The sequence below is a fragment of the Nyctereutes procyonoides genome, unplaced genomic scaffold (assembly GCF_905146905.1).
Source record: "Nyctereutes procyonoides isolate TBG_1078 unplaced genomic scaffold, NYPRO_anot_genome, whole genome shotgun sequence".
Lineage (NCBI taxonomy): Eukaryota > Metazoa > Chordata > Mammalia > Carnivora > Canidae > Nyctereutes > Nyctereutes procyonoides.
Window position 1 is genome coordinate 43,664,248 of NW_026575131.1, and position 23,442 is coordinate 43,687,689.

The following is a 23,442-nucleotide window of genomic DNA, read 5'->3' on the forward strand; positions in this document are numbered from 1 at the left end:
CAGCCCTGCCAACACTTTTATTATAGCTCCGGAGACTCATGTCAGACTTCAGGCATACAGAACTGAAAGATAATAAATTTGTATTGTTTCAAACCACTAAGTTTGTGGTAATTGATTACAACAGCCATAGGAAATGAACAGAAGCACTTACTATTGTATCTTTGTATAAGGACATAGCCAGGAACTTACTATGCAAAGATGGTACCATTATAACCGCTCATGCAAGATTCCACAATGCCCTTGGCCACAGTTGAGAACACGGACTCCTACAAATGTAAACACCAACCATTTTAACATTTCATAGAAATGAAAACATTTTTCTTAAACTACATTCTAAAACAGAATAAAAATAGTGCTTAAATCTTTCAATGCTTGTGATGTGAAAATTACAATCACAATAGAAAAAAGGCTAAAATACCTAAAATGAAAAACATTAGACAATTATGTCCACTAAGCTCATATACAATTATAGATTTCAAGCTTATATCTAGGGACACCTGGGTGGCTCAGCGGTTAAACGTCTGCCTTTGGCTCAAGGCGTCATCCTGGAGTCCCAGGATCAAGTCCCGTATCAGGCTCCCTGCATGGAGCCTGCTTCTCCCTCTGCCTATGTCTCTGCCTCTCTCTCTGTGTCTCTCATGAATAAATAAATAAAATCTTAAAAAAAAATTAGAAATAAAAAATAAAGCTTATATCTACAATTTACACAGAATTTTGTTCAGCACGTTGCATGCTAATATTATACTCGTCTTTGTATCAAATACATAGCCGGAAGAGGTAGGGAGAGGGAGAGGGAGAATCAGGCTCCCTGCTGAGCTGAGAGCCCAACGTAGCACTCTTGATCCCAAGACCCTGGAATCATGACCTGAGCCAAAGGCAGATGCTTAACCAACTGAGCCACCCAGATGACCTACTAGAAATTTTTAAATTATATGTGACTAACTTTATACTTCCATTGACCATCCATGTCCTAAACGAAAAAAGATCTAAAGATTTAGATATCTCACCCAAAAATACCCATGGGTGTAAGGGAATAATCAAGATCTATGATATCCAATACAGTAGCCATTAGCCATCATGTGGCTATTTAAATTCAAAGAAATTAAAATTAAATAAAATGTAAAAGTCAGGTCCTTAGATGCAGTAGCCACATTTCAAGTGCTCAATAGCCACATGCAGTTAATGTATCTGAAAAACTAAATTTTAGATTTTATTTAAGCTTCATAAATTCAAACTTAAGTAGCCACATGTGACTAGAGGCTACTGTAATGGACAGCACAGATATAGAACATTTCCCTTTTTTTAAACTGATTTAAAAAAATTTTTTTTTTAATTTCTTATTTATTCAGAGGCAGAGAGATAGAGAGAGAGGCAGGCAGAGAGGCAGAGACACAGGCAGAGGGAGAAGCAGGCTCCATGCAGGGAATCCGATGTGGGACTTGATCCCGGGTCTCCAGGATCACACCCCAGGCTGTAGGCGGTGCTAAACCGCTACGCCACCGGGGCTGCCCTGAACATTTCCCTCATTAAAGAAAGTTCTAACACATAGTGCTAACTAGATCTTAACTAAATTGCTCTTAATTAGAAATAGCTACTGACATCATAGTAATCTTAAACCTGTTACTCTCTTCTATGTTTTGAATATTTATGTCCTTCCCAAAATTTGTATGTTGAAACACTAATCCCCAATGTGAAAGTATTTGGAGATGGGGCTTTTGGAAGATAAGGTCAAAAGGTAGAGCCCTCATGATGGGAGTAGTGCCTTTCTGACATTCTAAGAGACGAGAGAGAATTTGTTTTCTCTCTCCCTCTACAGTGAGAAGGTAACTGTGGCAAGCCAGGAAGCAGGTCCTTACCAGACACTGGGTACCCTAGCCTGGATCTTAGAATTCCCAACCTCCAGAACAGTAAGAAATAAATGTTTGCTGTTTAAGCCACTTAGTTTTTCATATTTTTGTTATAGCAGCCACAACTAAGATACTCTCCCCTCAACTAGGAAGTTCAACTATACTTATCAATCATTCAAGTGGCTCTGAAAAATACACCTCCACTAACCTCTATCACTGAATGGTGAATGAAAGTAAAGCGAGTTTGTCCCAAAGCTGATGCATGACTCATGAAGACACTGAGCCTTCCAGGACCCCTGCCCTTTATCAGTGCATACCAGGGACTGGGGGACATGAAGCTGGAGAAGCCCTTGCTTTGGGCCTCACTGCCCCTATCCTGGATGCGGTGCCAAATGAAAAGGAGCAAAGGAAGTGTTGGAAAAAAAAAAAAAAAAGAGCAGGTTTGTCATTCTGGCACAAAGTTTGATGAAGGAAGAAAAATAATAAAATTAAGTTTAAAATATTTTAAAATATATTAAATCTAAATATTTATATAAAATGTTTGAGCGTCCTTATCTGAAATCAAACCAAAGACACCAGAAATGAAATCCTCACAAATAACAGAATCTTATCCAAATGGAGTTTCCAAAATTATCATACCTGAGTGGTTTGCATGTCTGCAACATGATCAAATGTGAAGGTCTTGGGCTCAGGGTTGGAGTGTAGCCGGAGAGTGGTAGAGGAAAGCACAGATAAGCATAAGTTTTGCTCTCCATCAGCTGATCCAGAACCTTCTGTAAGTGGACGAATTCGCACAAAAACTTTGATGGCATCACCTTCATTACTAAAGACAAAAAATGTTCCAGCCTAAGTTTAGTGGGGAAAACTAAAAAAGGATCTGAGTTTCATATTGCCTCTCATGTTTCCATACTGAGTTTCCCCAACAAAGCCCCAAATCTACCCACTTACATTTACTTCTTCTAAAAGAGTCTCACATGACTCACACCCTTTACGGATTTGTTTCATAATACTCATCTTCATAAGCTTTTATTTGAAATCAGCTCAAAGGGAGTTGATTCCATGGAGCTTCAGGCACTGCTTGTCTGATTTCCTTCTTAGTAGCAGTAATAAATCACCCCTAAGGAAGAATGGTTACCAATTCCATCTTTTAGCCTCAAAGGTGAGAGGATGGGTGAAGTTTTGGGGAGGAAGTGTGAGGTTTCCAGATTTCCAGGTAGCTGAGGACCAAGCTTAATTCTGAAACAAGTACCCCTTACTATGCTAAATGGTTGTTTCAGGAATACTATATCCCTAATTCTTTTGGTCTCATCAACGATATTTTTCCTTACCTTGTTTGGTTAGACTGACAATTTGTCACGTTGCGTAACTCAGCTAGAAAAAAAGACAAGAAGTTACTGTAGGCATTTAAAATTGTACTATAAAAATCTCATTCTTATCTAGCCTGATCTTCTGTTGCTGACAACTCCTGTCTCCTCAGTTCCCTGACCTCTTGACATCAGGGCACTCCAGGGCCCAGGCTCGATCTTCCTTCTATTCTATCTGCATCCACTCGGTTGGTGATGACACCCAAGCTCATGGTTTTAAATGTAAGCATATGTTGGTGAGTCTCAAATTTAAACCTCCCTGGACCACTTTAAGCACTAGACCCTCATACCTAACTGCCTACCTGACATTTCCAATTGGATGCCCCATGGTCAATGTCTCAATGTCCAAAACTGAACTCCTGATCACCCTACTCCCACCCCAACTCAATTAATGAGAATTCCATCTTTCTTTTTCTTTCTCTCTCCTTTTTTCTTTAAGATTTATTTACTTGAGAAAGAGAGAGAGAAAGAGTGAGCTACCAGCAGGGAGGGACAGGGGAGAGGGAGAGAAAGTCTTAGACAGACTCCTTGCTGACCAAGGAGCCTGACACAGGGCTCGATCTCAGGACCCTAAGATCATGACCAAGAGCTGAAACCAAGAGCTGGACACTTAACTGACATGCCACCCAGGCATCCAGAAAACTCCATCCTTCTAGTTGCTCAGGCCAAAAATTTTGGGAGTCAGCTCTGACCCCTTTCTCATACTTCATATCCAACCTGTTAGCCAATCTTTGGCTCTACCTTCAACACATCCAGAATCCTACAACTTCTGGTCAAATCCACTGCTATGGAATCAAGCCAGCAACACCCCTTATTTGAGTTATGACAACAGTCTCCCTGCTTCTCTTACTCTCTCCCTCATCCCCAGAGTCCCACCTGTTATCAACCCAGAAGGGAGAATGATTTTGGTAAAAAAGAACTCAGACATCAACTTCCAGCATGACCACATGAGGAACTCCATTGACCCACTGCCCAGGAAAACTGGTGAAATAAAAAAACAAAACAAAACAACAAACACTTAAGCTCTCTAGAACCAGCCATAAAGGTAAACAGCCAAATGAAAAAACACCTAGTCAAGAAGATCTATGAAAATTCCACAACAAAGGTGAGAGTCTATGGTACTTGAACCAAGATCACTCCCTCCTTTCCAGCTCAGCAAGTTGGTGACTACTCCAAACAGCACAGCCAGGAACACAGACATTCAACCCCCCTCCCCTCAGCTCCCATTTGGAGGGTTTTCTTTCCAGGAACAGGTTATCAGTTTCTCATTCCACCTCCAGCCAGCTGCCTGTTGCTGAAGCTAAATCCCAAAAAATATGGTTGAGAGGTGGGGATTCCCTTCTCCCACCCAGCCTCCACTTGTAGAATGAGACTGTACCTTGGACATAGTGTACTGAAAACACTGGTACTCTGATCTACCCTTGGTCAGGCTCATGAGGCAATAAGTGGTTCTCCACTAGGAGAGGTAAGTCAAGGGAATGCCAGGCTGCACATACACACACACATTCACTCCCCAACAAACACTCAGCAACCAGAGCAGAGGTGTCACTCTGAAAGAAGACTGTCATTGTCTCCACCCCCAGCTCCAGAGCCGAGGATCAGAGATCTTGCCTCAGGGAAAACAGACCACAAAGCAGTTAGCTTAGCTCGGGAGCTGACCTCATTTCCAACAGAGCATGGAGAAAAGTTCAAGCCTAATAACACACTCAAGAACAATGAAGGTTGTATGAGAGGCAATCAGGAGGTACAAAAAACACCACTGGCCTACTAATTTGCAGGAGAGAACTGGGCATCAGACAGCTGAGAGCAGCTTTACTGGGGTCAACACAAGTATCAAACCCAGACCTCAGAAACTTCTGTCAAAGGGGCAAGAGTCAGGGGCTCTTGGGTGGCTCAGTCAATTAAACATCTAATTCTGGGTTTCGGCTCAGGTCATGATCTCAGGGTCATGAGACCGAGCCCCACGTAGGGCCCCAGCAGAGCATGGAGCTGGCTTAAGATTTTCTCTCTCCCTCTCTTTGCCCCTTTCTACACAAAAAAGGGGTGTGAAGAGTCTACTAGATTAATTTGTAGGGCAATTTTTAGGCACTGTTCAAAACAGCACAATCAGCTAGTATTCCTGAAGTTTAAAAACTAAGTGTAGTCAGGGAGAGATCCCCACCAAAAACACTGTCATCAGGGTGACTGTGAGCATACCCAAAGTTGAGGAGCAACATCAGAGGCTTAACGCCATGAGAGGGAAAGAGAGGTCACTAAAATGATCCAGTCAGTCATTAAACAAACAAGCAGGGGCAGCCCAGGTGGCTCAGTGGTTTAGCACGGCCTTCAGTCAGGGCGTAATCCTGGAGACCAGGGATCGAGTCCCACGTTGGGCTCCCTACATGGAGCCTGCTTCTCCCTCTGTGTCTCTGCTCCCCCCGCCCCGTGGTTCATGAATAAATAAATAAAATCTTAAAATAAACAAACAAACAAACAAACAAGCAAATAACAACCCTGAGAGGGTAGAGAGATCAGTATCCAAAGCTGCTATAATTTATTATCTAGAGGAGCCCAGGTGGCTCAGCGGTTTAGCACCGCCTTCAGCCCAGAGCATGAGTGATCCTGGAGACCTGGGATGGAGTCCCACGTTGGGCTCCCTGCATGGAGCCTGCTTTTCCCTCTGCCTGTGTCTCTGCCTCTCATGAATAAATAAACAACAACAACAAAACAAAAACAAAAACCCTTTAAGATGTTAAGTATTGAACCAAAAAAAATGCCAGGCATTCAAAGAAACAAGAAAATATGAGCCATGAAGCAGGAAAAAAAAAGCTGGCAACAAAAACTGCCTATGATAACATCCAGATGTTGGGAGATCTCAAAGTAACCATTTAAACATGTTTACAGAACTGAAGGAAATCCTAACTAAAGCATTAATGGAAGGTATAATAACAATGTCCCACCAAACAGAGAACAGAGATAGACATTAATTTGAAAAATTGAACCTCTACAATTCAAAAAGTACAATAATTGAAACAAAAATTCACTAGAAGGACTCAACAGTATATATGAACTGGCAGAAAAAAAATAAACAAGCTTCAAGACAGATCAATAGAGACTATATAAGCCAAAGGACAGAAAAAAGAATAAAGGAAAGTGAAGCAAGCCTCAGAAAAAGGTGGGACATCATTAAACACACCAATATACATGTAACGAGGAGGACCAGGAGAAAAGATAAACAGCAGAAAAAAATTCAGAGATATGATAACCAAAAACTTTCTAAATTCACTGAAAAATAATGTACACATCCAGGAAGTTCAATGAATTCCACACAGGATAAACACAGAGATCCACAAAGTGACACATCATGGTAAACATGGTGAAGATGGAAGAGAAGGGAAAAAAAAAATCTTTGTTTACCTTCACAGCTGACTTCTCAGCATAAACAAAGGAAGCCAGAAGGAATCTGAGAGAGAATTTGCTGCTGGCAGACCCACCTTTCAAGAATGTAGTAAAGGGAGTCCTGTCTCAAAGTAGGGGACATTCAGATGGTGATCTGAATCCACATGAAAAATCAAAGAGCACCAGGGAAAGGTAATTATGCAATTATTAAAGACACAGAAATGCCTATTTTTTCCTCCTCTTTTCTCTTGACTTTTATTTTTTTAAGATTTTATTTATTTGAGAGAGACAGATAACATCAGCATGAGGGAGTAAGCACAATGAGCAGGGGGAGGGGTGGAGAGAGGGGGAGTAGTGGACTCCCCACTGAGCAGAGAGTCCAATGTAGGGCTCAATCCCAGGACCCCAGGATCATGACCTGAGCTGAAGACAGACGCTTAACTGAGCCACCGAGGCGCCCCCTTTTAATGGACGTTTAAAGCTTTGAAATGATCTCAGAGTCGTGAATTTTAGCCCCACATCAGTTGTAGATACTACTTAAAAAAAAAAAAAAAAAAGGCTTTAAGAAACCAAATAAAAGGGATCCCTGGGTGGCGCAGCGGTTTGGCGCCTGCCTTTGGCCCAGGGCGCGGTCCTGGAGACCCGGGATCGAGTCCCACGTCGGGCTCCCGGTGCATGGAGCCTGCTTCTCCCTCTGCCTGTGTCTCTGCCTCTCTCTCTCTCTGTGACTATCATGAATAAATAAATAAATAATTAAAAAAAAAGAAACCAAATAAAATAAAATGTACATAATGTATTGTTGGGTCTACAACATATAGGAATGAAATATACATACGAGGTAAGTAGGAGGAAAGCTATACTGGCCTGAGGAAATGACTAATGTTGGTAAAGTAATAATTACAGTAATGTATTCTTAGGTTTATAACATTAATAAATACAGTATGTTTAACAATAATACATAAAGGGGGTGAGAGGGAATAGAGCTACAAAAGAGTAATGTTTATTTATTTCTTTTTAAGATTTTATTTATTCATGAGAGACACAGAGAGAGAGAGAGAGGCAGAGACACAGGCAGAGGGAGAAGCAGGCTCCATGCAGGGAGCTGGACGTGGGACTCGATCCCAGGTGTCCAGGATCACGCCCTAGGCTTAAGGCATCGCTAAACCGCTGAGCCACCGGAGCTGCCCAAGAGTAATGTTTATTATCACTGGAATTAAACTAGTATAAATCTGATGCTGATTCTGATAAGATGTGCATGTTAAAACCCTAGAGCAACTGCTTAAAAAAACAAAAATCTGAAAAAGAAAAAGCAGTAAAGCAGTGAAGAACAGAACATAAAAGTTGTGAGACACATGGAAAAAAAGTAAAACGGCACATGTAAATCCAACTATATCAATAACATGTGAATGGATTAAATAACCTAATTAAAAGACAGAGACTGTCAGACTACTTGAGAAAACATTCTCCAATTATACACTACCTACAGGAAACTCACTCTAGATTCAAAGATAAAAATACACTGAAAGTAAACGATGAAAAAGACATCTCATCCAAATAGCAACCACAAGAAGGCTGCAGGAGCTATATTGGACAAAACAGATTCTTAAAAACCACACAAAAAAGTCGATAAAGAGATAAATAAGAGGGACATTTTATAATGATACGAAGGTCAATCCTTCAGGATGATAATACAGATACAAACATATATTCACCCAATATCACCAAAATATACAAAGGGAAAACGGACAGAAAAGTATAGAGAAACAGACAATTCAACAATAACAGCTGGAGACTTCACTAACCCACTTTGAATAAGAAGAGAGAGTAGTTGTTACTTAGGCCTGATGGAAGAAAGAGAGGTGGGGAGGGGGAGAGCTGAAGGTATGAGATTTCTTTTTTTTTTTTTTTAAAGATTTTATTTATTTATTCATGATAGTCACACACAGAGAGAGAGAGAGAGAGAGGCAGAGACACAGGCAGAGGGAGAAGCAGGCTCCATGCACCGGGAGCCCGACGTGGGATTCGATCCTGGAGACCCAGGATCGCGCCCTGGGCCAAAGTCAGGCGCTAAACCGCTGCGCCACCCAGGGATCCCAGGTATGAGATTTCTTTTGAGGTGATGAAAATGTTCTAATGGACTATGCTGATAGTTGCACATATCTGTGAATATACTAAAAACCACTTTACACTTTATACAGATGGTATGGTATCTGACATACATCTCATTCAAACTGTTAAAACATGTCAGACATCAGTACTAAATGCAATGAGAAATCTGGTTCTAGGGAAAAAAGACTAAAATAAATCATTGAGACACTGGATAAAAGTAAAATATAGACTGTGTATTAGATAACAGTACTATGTCAATGTAAAAATTTTTTATTTCAATCACTGCAATGTGATTAGCCAACAGAAAACACCTATCCATAGAAATTACTCACTGAAATATTTCGTGGTAAAGGCACATGATGTCCCCATTTTACTCTCAAATGGTTCATAAAAAATATGTGTATACACACACAATCAGGAGGGTGAGGGAGAAAGGAAAGAGAAGGATACGGCATATGTGGCAAACTGGAAAGTGGTTAATATGAGTGAAGAGTATTACACAAGAATTCTTTGTACTACTCTCACAATTTTTCTGCAAATTTAAATTATAGCAAAATTAAAAGCTATTAAAATAAATAAGGATATGTGTGTATCATAGCAAGTCATTCCTCTGTTCAAAACTCTGCAGTGGTTGTCCATCTCAGCGTAAAAAGCAAAGTTCTTACAACAGCTTATAGGAACCTACATGATCTAGTGACCCTGCCTCCCCCCATTACCACTTCCACAACTCATTTCCTATTACACTCCTTGTTCCACTACAACCAAACTAGATTTCTTGTAATTTCTAGAACGTGTTACACTTCAGTACCTTTACACATGCTGTACCTTCTACCTGGAATATTTCTTTCTTTCTTTCTTTCTTTCTTTCTTTCTTTCTTTCTTTCTTTCTTTCTTTCTTTCTTTCAAGACTTTATTTATTAATGAGAGATACAGAGAGAGAGACAGAGACATAGGCAGAGGGAGAAGCAGGTTCCTCACAGGGAGCCTGATGCGGGACTCGATCCCTGATTCCAGAATCACGACTTGAGTGGAAGGTAGGTACCCAACCACTGAGCCACCCAGGGTCCCTGGAACATTTCTTTGGCCATTTACTCAAGTATTGTCTTCTCAATAAGGCATTCCAAAACCTCACATGATGGGAAACACCAGCTGATCTCACCACCTACTCACCTATCACTCTAACTCCCTTTCCTGGCCCTATTATGGACTTACTGCCATAATAATATATATTAGTTTACTCTTTCTCCTCCAAATTAACTGTTTACATAGCCTAGAGCAGTGCCTGACACACAGTGAACACACAGTAAATATCTTTGAATATATTAATACTAAGACATCAGCAAAAAACAAAACACCCCACAAACAATTTCAATTCTTTCTATTGTTTATTTCTATTCATTTCACAGCACAGAAGCTCAAAGTAAATATTCACCACAGAACAAGTGTTCTGGAAACTACCCTTTCCAGCTATTCCCTCAAGCAAATGAATGTCTGTGAAGTGGGAAATAGACCAGATTGCCCAATTCCCCACCTGCTCTTCACAGTTTCTACAAGAGTTGGCAGCAAAGCAACAGTCCTTCTGTATCTTCTGCAAAAATAAAAACAAATGAGAATGCCAGAATACAAAAGGAAGGCTTTCCTGTTAGGAAAGTTGAAGTCTGATCCTTACGAAGAGCTGGAGAAAGAGAAAAAAGATTAAAATAGATGATGTGAGCTAGGGTCACACACCCAGACAGCAGAAAATGTAAGCAAAAAATACAAAGGCTTGAGTCAGGCAGATATTCAGAAGGTTTTGGGAGTTTTAGGAGGAGGCAGTTCAAACAGGAACCTGCACCTCAATTTATCAAGAGGGCACTATTGGGCATCTGGGAGGCTCAGTCTGTTAAGTGTCTGTCTTTGGCTCAGGTCATGATCTCAGAGTCCTTGGATAGAGCCCAGAGTCAGGCGGCGCCCTGCTCAGTGGGGAGTCTGCTTCTCCCTTTCCCTCTGCCCCAGCTCTTTCTCTGTCCCTCTCAAATAAATAAATAATCTTTCAAAAATAAAAAATAAATAAAAAGTAAAAAAAAAAAGGCAATGTACCATGCTAAAAACAGTCAACCAATCTTTAATAATTCTATACAAATGATGTTAAGTAATCTCTTTATCACTGCTATGGTATGTTTGTATCTCCCTATAATTAGTATGGTGAAATCCTAACTTTCAGGGTGTGGTATTAGGAGATGGGGGGGGGGGGCCTGGAAAGTGATTAGGTCATGAAGGCAGGACCCTCATGATTGACATAAGGCTCCTTATAAAAGACACCCCAGGTAGCTCTTCCCTTCCACCACGTGAGATTATAGCAAAAAGAGAGCCTCAGTGAAGAAGTGGATATGCAGCCACCATCATCTTAGACTTAGACACCATATCCATGGATATGCAGCCACCATCATCTTAGACTTCTTAGACTCCAGAACTGTGAGAAATAAATGAACATTGTTTAAAAGCTACCAGTTTGTTATTTTTGTTAGAGCAGCCCAAACAGACTAAGACAACTATCATCTACAACAATGAATCCTCAAGGTGACAGCAGAAAACACATTTTTACATAAGCTTTTTTTTTTTTTAAAACCACTTAAAATTGAAAGGTTCAAGCCACCACATGTTAGCATTAGTAATAAAATCAGGAGTTGAGGTGCTAAGCAGGAGTATAGCAGATTTTTTAAAAATTACACTAAATTGTAGTTTTAACCTTTCTTTATGCTAATAGACATATTTTAAACTTATTTCTATTTTTTATGCTTTCTCAGATACAAATTTTTTTTTTTTTCTGTCCTGGAATAAGACTGAATTTATTACAGTAAGGCCTTCCTTACTAGGGACAGCCCAGAACTAGAGGATGAGTTTACTTCAGGCCAACCCTCCTGCCTGTAAGCACCCAGGAAAGCAGAAAAAGTATAGAAAACTTATCTGCCTGACAGTACTGGTGACCTGCCAAGGCGGTCAGCAAATACAGAGCCAAAACCCAAGAGAGAACACAATTCCAGAGGTGTGAGCACAACATCTGAGGCTGCTTCTTCCTTCAAAGAGATTACGATTCTGCGAGCTGCAGCAAAGAGGCTGAGATTTTGGGCAGAGTTTTGAATAGACTCAGATGAGAGGAACAAAATTTGGGGTTCAGGGCCCTAATAAATGCCCATGCTTTCGAAGGGAAGATGGAAAGGCCACACCCTAGGGGTAAGGATGAACCAAAAATAGATCCAGACTTCTACTTAAGGCCATGATGGAGTAACAGGGACTACATTTACTGGCCTGTCTTAAGTTACTAGGAAACTGGGAAAACACATACAACAAGTTTCAGACAATGAACAACAGACAGCACAGTAAAGTGAGTGGGAAATAAAGGCAGTGAGTGGCTTCAACTGCCCCAACTCAACTCCCTGGAGTTTCAAGCCTGAAAGGCAGGGAAGGGGAATCCAATATAGCATCTGGTGGTCGAGTTAAGAAGATACTGGATGAACATGTGTTACAACTTTTCTGTAAACCTAAAATTACTCTAAAATGAAATGTTTAATAAAGAAAGGAAAAAAGCTAAGTTAGTAAGCCAATAGTGAAATAAAACAAAAAAATTGCACAGAGGTAGATAGTTCTGCATTAAGATTCGTTGAGTTCTGAGGCAATGCCATCACTGAGAAATGCTGCCATTTGAACCCAGACCTTCAGGATCCAGAGCTCACACTCTTAACCACCTCAGTATGCTGTATCTTAAGCAAAGGTTTAAGAGTATAAAAATCTATCGCATAGCTGCTGTAAAATGTTGACACAACGGTCCTTGATAGGCATTTGCTGTAAAATTCTTTTAGCTCTGAAGTCCTCAATCCATCTAGCCTTAAAATATGATGAATATTTACAGCAGCTTTATTCATAATAACTCATCTAGAAACCCAAATGTACATCAAAGGAATAAACAAATTGTGGCACACTGACATGATGGAACACTAAACAACAATGAAAAAGAATTAACTGCTGCTACAGCCAACAGATAAAACTGCTCAGACAGGGATCCCTGGGTGGCTCAGAGGTTTCACGCCTGCCTTTGGCCCAGGGTGCGATCCTGGAGTCCCGGGATCGAGTCCCACGTCAGGCTCCTGGCATGGAGCCTGCTTCTCCCTCTGCCTGTGTCTCTGCCTCTCTCTCTCTCATAAATAAATAAATATTAAAAAAAAAAAAAAAACTGCTCAGACATAATATTTAGTAAAAAGCCAGAACAAAAAGAATAAATACTCTATCATTTACATGAAGTTCAAGAATAGGCAAAATTAGTCAATGGTGATAGAAATCAGTGTAGTTGTTAACTAAGAAGGAACACAGGAACTTTCTGGGGCATAGGAACCATTCTATTTCTTGATCTTGGTGGCAGTGACAAGAGTGTATTCATATGTAAAAATTCATCGCATAGTAATCTTAAGATTTATGGCCTTTGCTGTATGTATATTAATCCTCAAAAAAAAAAGGGATCCCTGGGTGGCACAGCGGTTTAGCGCCTGCCTTTGGCCCAGGGCGCGATCCTGGAGACCCGGGATCGAGTCCCGCGTCGGGCTCCCGGTGCATGGAGCCTGCTTCTCCCTCTGCCTATGTCTCTGCCTCTCTATCATAAATGAATAAAAATTAAAAAAAAATTTTAATAGACAGCGACATATAAATGTTACTTTCGGGATCCCTGGGTGGCGCAGCGGTTTGGCGCCTGCCTTTGGCCCAGGGCGCGATCCTGGAGACCAGGGATCGAATCCCACGTCAGGCTCCCGGTGCATGGAGCCTGCTTCTCCCTCTGCCTGTGTCTCTGCCTCTCTCTCTCTCTGTGTGTGACTATCGTAAAAAAAAAATAAATAAATAAAATAAATGTTACTTTTCATTATGTGAACAAGATGCTCTAATTATACCACAGGTATCAAATCTTATTTTTTTTTTAAGATTTTATTTATGTATTCATGAGAGACACAGAGAGAGGCCAAGACACAGGCAGAGGGAGAAGCAGGCTCCCTGCAGGGAGCCTGATGCAGGACTGGATCCCAGGACCACAGGGAAGGTAGGTGCTCAACCACTGAGCCACCCAGCAATCCCTCAATTCTCCTTTAGTCCAGATTTACAAAACAAAGACTGTGGTTGTGCACAAAGCCTAGCGAACATTTCAATCCAAACACATACCAATTTGTGTGCTACTATCCCCTGAATACTGAAAATGGCGATAGAAGAGAAACACTTTCCGGGATCCCTGGGTGGCTCAGCAGTTGGGCGCCTGACTTCAGCCCAGGGTGTGATCCTGGCGGCCAGGGATTGAGTCCCACATGGAGGTCCCTGCGTGGAGCCTGCTTCTCCCTCTGCCTGTGTCTCTGCCTCTCTCTCTCTCTGTGTCTCTCGTGAATAAATAAATAAAATTTAAAGAGAGAGAGAGGGAGAGAGAAACACTTTAGACAGAAAGAGACAACACAGTGAGTAGGCAGTGAATGATGTGATGACCTAGAAAGTTAATGAAAGAAAAAATATATTATCAGAAGACAATTACAACTGACAGCTTGAAGCACCGACGTTGTTGGAAGTCTCATCAAAGCCCCAAACAAAATTCAGTTTCTTCAATCTTCTAACATAGGCCTCTCCTCATTAACATTCGTATCATTCAGGGAGATCCATGTGTTAGCTCAAAATCAGCTTTAAAGAACAAGACTCCTTAAAGGATTAGGCAATGTAAGAGATGGGGCACGTACACGGAAAGGCAAAAGACCAAGAAACCAGTGAAAATTACAGGGTTTATCAAAAGCAAAAATTGGGGACGCCTGGGCGGCCCAGTGGTTGAGGGTCTGCCTTCCTCTCAGGTCGTGATCCCGGCGTCCTGGATCGAGTCCCGCATTCGGCTTCCCGCAGACAGCATGCTTCTTTCTCCCTCTGCCTGTGTCTCTGCCTCTCTCTCTGTGTCTCTCATGAATAAATAAATAACATCTTAAAAAAAAAAAAAAGGGAAAATTGGCAGTGCTCCTCTCCAAGAAAACAAGAAGAAAACGAACAGGTCCCTTGAGAAGAAAATAGGGATTTGTGCTAATCCTGAGCTTATCTAAAGAGATTCTACGGCAGGCCCTCCTCCGCTAGAGAAGACGCGCTTGGGACAGAATCCGTTCTCCCCTTCAGGACTGCCAGGGATGTGGAAATACGCCGAAGGTGGTGAGGACCTCCGGCGAGGGCACACAGACGGCCCCAGGCGGGACGCGGGGACAGGGCAGCGACGAAACGGCGGAACGGAGGACCGAAGGACGAAACCAGCGGTGGCTGGGCGCCAGGCTCCTGGAGGAGGGCTCTCCGGGTCACTGCCCAGCCCAGGCGCCTACAACTGCGCCTGGCTCGTGCTGTGGGGCCAATACACGGAGAGAAGGAAAGACAGCTGTCTGTAGGAGGGACAGAGAGAGGTCCCAGACGCTCCGCGCCGCTCAGTCCACTGCTGTCCCTCACGCTCAGCGGGGAAACCCCGGGCGGGGAGCCCCATCCTTTACTATATTTGGGACTCAGGAAGCCTGAGCGCCTTACTTACTTTTGCAGCCCGGCGCCATGGCGCCCTCACAGCTTGATCCCAAGACCAACGCGGCGGATAATCCCACCTTCAGCCGCGCAGCGCGCCGGGATTCTGCACGCTCAAGATGGCCGCAAATTTGAATTTGGCGCTCGGGCCGGACGTTGACGCCAGCAAGGAGGCCGCCATGTTGCCCGGCCTCTGGCGGGGGCGGGGACGACGTGACGTCACAAGCAGGCGCCGTCGCCAATGTACCATCTCCAGGCGGCGCCGGGAACCTGTGTTTGCCCCGAAGCAGCCATGAGCAAGAGGAACCAGGTTTCGTACGTGCGTCCTGCCGAGCCGGCGTTCCTGGCCCGCTTCAAGGAACGTGTCGGCTACAGGGAAGGGCCCACTGTGGAAACCAAGGTGAGCCCAGGCCAGTCGCGTGACCTCAGAAACCCGGGCCGCCCTGCCGTTTCCGGGTTCTGTCTTGACTTGGAGGCCAGGCGCTGACAGGTCCCTCCTCCCACTTGCTCCCAGCCTCGAATCTGGGTGGGTCTCAGCCCCGAGGCTAGTCTTCTTCAATTACAGCCTCGTACGCCCAGGAGTCTGTCGTTTTTCGTAGTGCTGTTGTATTCTTGAAAATGACTTGATGCTGGTAAAGCGCTTCGTCCTTGGTAGATGGTTAAGAAAGATTCTTTTCCTCTCTTGTCTTATTCGCTGATCCCAAAACCTTCGCTAGACGAGTTCGCTAGACGAGTAGTAGCTTAGTCCCGTTTTCCAGATAAAAGAAACCGAAGCCACTCGATCAAATGACCTGATGTCCTAGGCCTGAAAGTCTGAAGCATCTTTGGAAGAATGCCCTGGATCTGTTTTTATGCTTTGTTGTTTACTGCCTGCTTCCCCCCCATCTCCACCCCTCAAAGCATGTTTAAGAATATTCTGGATCTAAATAGAAGAGGAGCTTCAGGAAAGAGAAACACCTGAATAGTTTAGGGATGGGGATCCGTGGGAATCAACTTTTGAGTGCTCTCGGGCTAATTGGTTCACACCAGAACCTCCCCTGCTGCTTTCAGTAGGAAGAGACTATTATGCTTAGGGGTTGTGTGGCGAAATAGAGGATTCATTTAGCACTGTGTCTAGTGCTTTCACGAATACCCACTCCTCAAGTCACTTAGAGCTTTGTAAAGGAAACAAGATCGACTTATGTGAAATTACTCAACCCAGTGAGTATGTGCTAAGACCAGGCATTGTGCTGGGCTCTGAAAGGACAGAGAAATGAATCTCCAAAATACCATATTCTTTTAAAACTTTCCTGCCTGTCTCATCTCTGCCTTCACAGGTTACTACCTCTGTGAACCTCTTCAAAACTCCTCCAAAGCATTGCTTTTCCTGTTTTTCTCTTCACGTTGTTCATATCTGTTATAGTCATCATTTTGCATTGCAACGACTTGCTCTCCTGTGTATCATCATCACTAAATCAAACTCTCCAAGTTAGTATCTTAATCTTTCTGTGTTTTCCCAGCAGCTGGCACAGTGTCTGGCACCAGGTAGTAGATGACCATTTGTATTGACTATTGTCAGGGAAGGCTTCACAGAGGAAGGGATAGTTAGATTGAATCTTGAGCATGGGTAGGACAGCAAGTAGAGATGGAAGGAAGGGTAGATAAAGGTATAAAGATGGTGAGTCGCTGGGGCACCTGGCTGGCTCAGTCAGTGTAGGATGTGACTCTTGATCTCAGGGTTGTAGGTTTGAGCCCTATACTGGGTGTAGAGATTGTTTAAAAATAAAATTTTTTTAAAAAGTGAGTCATGGACTGTGTGTAGAGATGATTGAGGAACTGGTTGAAGGGAGGCCACATGGCCTATTCAGTAAGCAACAAGGAGCGGTTTTTGGTTAGAGATAACATGATCAGAGAGTGACTGATTTCCCAGGACCCAAACCAATAATGATGACAAAGAGGATGAGATTTGAGGAAAGAGACATAGATTTAGCAATGGGGAGAATATGAGACCTAATTTTACGGTTTGCTTGAGGTTCTTGTAATGATCATGTGTGAATAATTAACACCCTGAAGATTCTAGCTTGGAATGCTATTTTAAAACTTGGGGAGAGGGCAGCCTGGGTGGCTCAATGGTTTAGCGCCGCCTTCGGCCCAGGGCATGATCCTGGAGACCTGGGATCGAGTCCCATGTCAGGCTCCCTGCATGGAGCCTGCTTCTCCCTCTGCCTGTGCCTCTGCCTCTCTCTCTGTGTCTCTCATGAATGAATAAATAAAATCTTTAAAAAAAAAAAAAAAGGAATGCCAAGTCTCCAAGTCTAAAAAATAATAAATAAATAAAAAAATAAATAAACAAACAAACAAACTTGGGGAGAGGGGCACTTTCCAATTCATATCAATGATTTAGACTTCCCTAGTTAAGAGACTTTTCCATAAAGGGATACCCCATGTCTGTGGTTGAGAAACCAGCCGTACTCTTGGGTTGGCATTATAACCATTGTTCTAGTGATCTGTTAGCAAAAAGATAAGTTTCATGGGAAATAATTACATAATTGAGTTAAATTATCTTATTCACCATCTTGAGAGTTAATTCAAGAGTGGCTTTGAGCGCCACTGTTTCTTTGACTGTTTCTTTTAAGATTTTATTTTTAAGTAATGTCTACACCCATTGTGGGCTTGAACTCAAAATCCCAAGATCAAGAGTCACATGCTCTATCAACTAAGCCAGCCAGGCACCCCAGGAATGATTTTATTTCATTTTCCCATTTCCATGGTGAAAAATACTTATTTACTAGTGTGTGATGACTTATTGGAATCTTTCAGAAAAAAAAATAGGCAAAACCAATGAGTAATCTGTGCACTAACATGGATATTATTAAAGAGAATGCACTGTGTCAAATGATTGAGCAGACTTGGGATATAGACAAAATGACTTCCCCACCGGGGCTTTAGGTAGTTCATCATTTTTCATCTTATTAGTCATTCATGAGTAAACCAACAAATACTCCTTGTATCATCCCTGCTGTTTGTCAGGCTCTGTGTCTCTCAAAGGAGCTCACCTAGTGGTGAGCAGATAGAAAAATATTGATAACTCTGTTTGGCACATGCTCCCTATGAGCTATGCACAGTGTGAGAAAGAAGATGAGGCAACATTAGGAATGTACTTCTAAAAAATCTAAGTCTAGAAGGCAGCTCAAGTTGGTGTGGACCAGGGGCCATGGGGTTTCTAGGCACTTGGAACTTGTTCAGAGATGGGAGGCAGAGGAGCTAATATAATATGTTCGTGGATCTGCAGTCTTCCAACCTGGCTGGTGTCCAGAGGCCGTGGGTGTGGTACAGAATAATGCTGTGTTCGTAGGCCAGATCATGAGGGCTTTGTTGCCCTGTTTGGGGAGACAGGACTCTTGAGAGGTGGAGTAAAAGTTACTTGAATAACATGTGGTGGGTATGCATTCCTTTCAACCCAGCATTTCCACTTCTAGGAATTTATCTTACATATAAGTTCACAAAAGTGAACAAAAACAAGTGCATAGTAGAAAAAAGTAAACAAAGCATAGTGGGAAAAAACTAGAAACAACTAAAATTTGTATTTACAGGGTACCGGTCAAATAAGCCATGAGATGACCACATACACAATTAAATACTAGGCAGTGATTTTTAAAATAGATAATTCCATATTAATAAATATGGAAGGTATTATACAAAGATTTTTTTTTTTTTTGAGTAAAAAAGTTGAGGGAGAAGGGCTTGTGTGGTATCTGACTTTTTTTTGAGAGAGAGAGATCAGAAGCAGAGGGGAGGGGCAGAGGGAGAGGGAAAAGCAGACTCCACACTGAACAGGGAGCCTAAGGTAGAGGCTTAACCGACTGAGTCACCCAGGTATCCCAGTAACTGACATTTTTTGAAAATCTGAATCAACTGGCCAGAGGTTACCACTTGTTACATGTATATAGTGAATACATGGTTTCTGTTGGTATTCTCTGTACTTCTTTATGTTTGGGAAATTTTATAAAGAAAAGAAATCAAGTGATGTAATATGTACAATATCCTGTTTATATACCGAATGTTTTCTATACTCCATATTTTTATACTATTAGAAAATAGCTGATAAGATGCCCACCAAACTGAAACTATTAGAAGGGAAGAAAGGTCATCAAAGGTGGAATAAAGACTGCCTTTTACTTGCTGCTTTCTGTACTTTGGTGTTATTTTTATTTTTTATTTTTTGTCAGACTTTGAGAAGAGATGGAAGTGAAAACAGTTGATGAAGAGCAGAGAGAACTGGTGTGATTTAGCATGCCCTGAGGAGGCTGGGAATGCTGGCAGTCCATGAAGCAGAGCCCCCTACCCCCTACTTTGGGACCTGCAGGCTGGGGTCCTGCTGAGATGGAAATTAATCCCTTCGGGCAGGCACTGCCCAGTAGAACTGGAAAGTAGACTTCTTCCCTAATGTGGCAAGGTTAGGCCCTTAAGAGTTACTTGAAAATTCATTACCAAATATATTTAGTGAATAAAGTTATCCTTGTCACTTATTAATCACAGCGTCTCACAGAGAACAGTTATATTTGGTTCGAGGTTAGCAGCTTCCGTATTGTGTTTGTGTTTTCCCCTAGAGCACCCAGCTTCAGCTCCCAGATGAAGATGGTGATCACAGTGACAAAGAAGATGAACAGCCCCAAGTGGTGGTTTTAAAAAAGGGAGACCTGTCAGTTGAAGAAGTCATGAAAATTAAAGCAGAAATAAAAGCTGCCAAAGCAGGTATGTCTGGAAGTAATCTGGTTTTTCTAACCATGTAAGAAGCCTGGAATATGAAATTGTCTTATGTAATAAATATGGAATGTTTGAAAGAGATAGTCCTAGGTTCAAACATTGGCTTTAACACACACCAGATGTGTAATCTTGAACAAGTTATTTCACCTCCGAGCCTTGGCAATTCATCATTTTACTCATCAGTAAAATGGGGACTATGTTACCTACCTTACTGAGTTGTTAGGAGTGCAAATCTAAATAAAAACATCCTGTTTAAAAAAAAAAAAAAGGGATCCCTGGGTGGCGCAGCGGTTTAGCGCCTGCCTTTGGCCCAGGGCGCGATCCTGGAGATACGGGATCGAATCCCACGTCGGGCTCCCGGTGCATGGAGCCTGCTTCTCCCTCTGCCTATGTCTCTGCCTCTCTCTCTCTCTCTCTGTGACTATCATAAAAAAAAAAAAAAAGGTGGTTAGGTTTACAGATTAGCTAACAGAAGTGTATTTAATCAGTGCCTGAACCGTGGTATGCTACATGGTATAGTTTTCATTATTCCTGATATTTATTACATTGCTTTAAGTAAAAATGCTGGAGTTCCAAACAATCACTTTTCATAATACTTAAAAATACAGCCTGATTGTAATTAATTGGGGACTGGCAATATGATGGAATACTTCAGGACGTGAGTTTTTATTAAAGGACTGCATGTTTTATGGGTATATAAACTAGAAGCAGTGGAGAAGACCAGACTGAATTAACTCAGGACATCCATAAAAACCACCTGAGATTTTCTTGCCATTTGACTCTCCAATAAAGACAAAATAATGAGAGAAGAAAGTTATTTAACTTTGTCTTTGCTGCAGATGAAGAACCAGCTGCAGTTGATGGAAGAATCATGTATCGGAAACCAGTCAAGCGTTCATCAGATGAAAAATACTCAGGTTTAACAGCAAGCTCAAAAAAGAGGAAGGCAAAGGAAGATGAAATAAATAATCAGGACTCGGTTAAAAAGAACTCACAAAAGCAAATAAAAAACAGTTCCCTCCTTTCTTTTGACAATGAAGATGAAACTGCATAAGTGTAAATATTTTGAACTTAGTCTTCAAGAGCTTATGGGGTGTTTTTTAAAGTGACTTTTTTTTCTATTTAAAGATAATAAAGGTTCATTATAGAAAGTTCAGAGAATTCAGAAAAAAATTTAGTATGATAAAAATTTTGTCTATCAATACTTCTTTGACATGATTCTAACTCTGTAGATAATAGCTACTATTAACATTTTGGAACTCCCACACGTGGGGTATGTATGTATGTAAATGTAAATTATATTTTTTAAACAAAATTAAGATTATATTGTATATGTTTTCTCTCCTGCTTCTCACATGACATTATAGTGTGAGCATTTTTCCAGATCAGTAATTCAGAAACTTAACGTAATTGCTACAGAGGATTTTGTCATTAAACAGAGCACCTACTGAATCTTCTACATTAGCAGAAGCTCATTTTGAATGAGGATGATAATGTGCCTAGTTAAGAATAGTTACCCAGCTCCTGCTAAAGGTAGCCATATAACAGCTCTGGCAATTTTAGAGATAAAAGTGGAACTTGTACAAGTGAGGATCTAATACAAATGATCTTGATAGAAATAAGGATCTAATGTATAACATGGTGATTGTAGTTGATAACAAAAAGAGATACAAATAGAAGTCTGCTTAACAAAGCTACCAGGTGTTTGATATAAGAAAGCAGGTCTGAAAAAAAAAAAAAGAAAAAGAAAGCAGGTCTGGCAAGCATGAAACTTTGTCCTTGCTACATCCTGCTACATCCCAGAGCACATACATGAAACTTAGAGGAGTACTGGTGCCATTTTTTGCCCTAAGGAAGGCAGACCCTTTTCCTGGGTGGTACAGTGGAAAGACTCAAGGCACTTGGATCCTGATAGCATGCCTCAAGAAGCTGCTGCACCAGCTATGGATTCTGGACTTGATCCATGAGAAGAATAAACCAAAAGTTGTTGGTCAGTGGTACCACTTGCTGACACTTGAGAATTCAATGTCTCTTGCCCTCCTTTTCCCTTAAGAGGCCCTCTTTAGTGTTGTGCTCCTAGAATTTATTAGCCTTAAAAATAAAAGTCAGTTATTTTACCAGCAACATGGGTTTGAGAATAGTAGACAGTTGCAATTCAGGATATACAAGCTACTACAAAACCATAGGCAAGTCAGGAGAACAAGGAGGGGATTGCCCTTTTACTGAGGAAAGAAGGAATTTGGAGGAGTTGTGATAAAATGTCCATTGGAGTATACTGGGAGCTTGAAGTGGAATGCTTTTTCATTGGCTGAGTTGTGACAGTCTCATTGGCTAGGCTGTTGCCAGGCAAGGAGAAAACCTTCCTTCTTCCTGCTGGGGGTTAGTAAAGTAGGCTTCTTGTTAGGAATGCAAGGTATGGCTCTGTTGTTTCTGCAAAGGGCTGTAAGGTGTGATATATGTGAACTCCCCTCTCTGGCTTCCCAACTCCATTTTTAAGTGACATTTTCTTTATTCCATTTCACAAATTTCCAAGCAAGTACAGCCACATGCTAATGAACATGCTTATGGTATCCTCTATTTCCACCCCTCTTTATAATTCTAAAATTTCTCCTCACTGACCCCCTGCCCAACACACAAAAGTCCTGCAACATGAGTTTTTATTCAGTTAGTATCACCAAGACTTCCTTTTTCAGGGAAAGAGAGGTCTAGAGCTTGAAGTGAAATAAGGTCCAACAGTGGGAGGTATCAAATCAAAAAAAAGCTCTTCAGGGTACCCAGCAGTATACTTCACAAGATCTGCTCAAATCCCAATAATTTCCTTTTTTCTCTAATTCAATCTGAATTTTCTCAAGAATAAACTGGTCTTAAATTGTATTCTTTTTAAATCTGGACATAGTTTAAATAAGTTTCTGTAGATTAAGCATGAAATCATGGCCCAATTTCAAGAATGTTTTTTAAAAATAAAACCAGTGCTTGCTTTGGCAGCACATATACTAAAACTGGAATGATACAGAGAAGATTAGCATGGCCCCTGTGCAAGGATGACATGCAAATTCGTGAAGCGTTCCATATTTAAATATATATATATATAATAAAATAAAACCAGGGGACACCTGGGTGGCTCAGTGGTTGAGCATCTACTTTGGGCTCAAGCCGTGATCCTGAGGTCCTGGGATTGAGTCCCACATTGGGCTTCCCATAGGAAGCCTGCTTCTCCCTCTGCCTATGTCTCTGCCTCTCTGTGTGTCTGTGTCTCTCATGTATAAATAAAATCTTTAAAAAATAATAAGTAAAAATGGGGGACGTCTGGGTGGCTCAGTGGTTGATTGTCTGCCTTTGGCTCAGGTCATGATCCCAGGGTCCTGGGATTGAGTCCTACATCGGGCTCCCCAGAGAGAGCCTGCTTTTCCCTCTGCCTATGTCTCTGCCTCTCTTTGTGTATCTCTCATGAATAAATA

The 23,442-nt window shown here is 41.7% G+C and overlaps 2 protein-coding genes and 1 non-coding gene across 5 annotated transcripts in view; 2 read left to right on the forward strand and 1 right to left on the reverse strand.

The window, feature by feature from the left end:
• Nucleotides 1-15,337, reverse strand: part of KIF15 (kinesin family member 15) — a 77,958-nt gene extending 62,621 nt beyond the window's left edge. The window contains exons 1-4 of one of the 3 annotated variants that reach the window (XM_055344602.1): nucleotides 15,252-15,337; nucleotides 3,176-3,218; nucleotides 2,487-2,670; nucleotides 190-266 (exon numbers count right to left, since the gene is read on the reverse strand). In XM_055344602.1, coding sequence (XP_055200577.1) covers nucleotides 190-266; nucleotides 2,487-2,670; nucleotides 3,176-3,218; nucleotides 15,252-15,270 — 323 coding nt within the window. In that variant the 5' untranslated portion in view covers nucleotides 15,271-15,337. Of the gene's footprint in view, nucleotides 1-189; nucleotides 267-2,486; nucleotides 2,671-3,175; nucleotides 3,219-14,436; nucleotides 14,458-15,251 lie in introns of those variants that run through there. The other 2 variants (XM_055344604.1, XM_055344603.1) reach the window with 2 other exon arrangements.
• A 143-nt stretch (nucleotides 15,338-15,480) lies between these two features.
• On the forward strand, nucleotides 15,481-23,410 carry KIAA1143 (KIAA1143 ortholog). Its single transcript, XM_055343476.1, has 3 exons — nucleotides 15,481-15,638; nucleotides 19,828-19,972; nucleotides 20,824-23,410. The coding sequence occupies exons 1-3, from the start codon at nucleotides 15,531-15,533 to the stop codon at nucleotides 21,036-21,038; spliced, it is 468 nt and encodes a 155-aa protein (XP_055199451.1). The 5' UTR covers nucleotides 15,481-15,530; the 3' UTR covers nucleotides 21,039-23,410.
• LOC129522630 (U6 spliceosomal RNA) lies at nucleotides 22,954-23,060 on the forward strand. Its single transcript, XR_008666930.1, has one exon. It is a non-coding gene; the product is annotated as a U6 spliceosomal RNA (small nuclear RNA).
• Nucleotides 23,411-23,442: the final 32 nt, after the last annotated feature.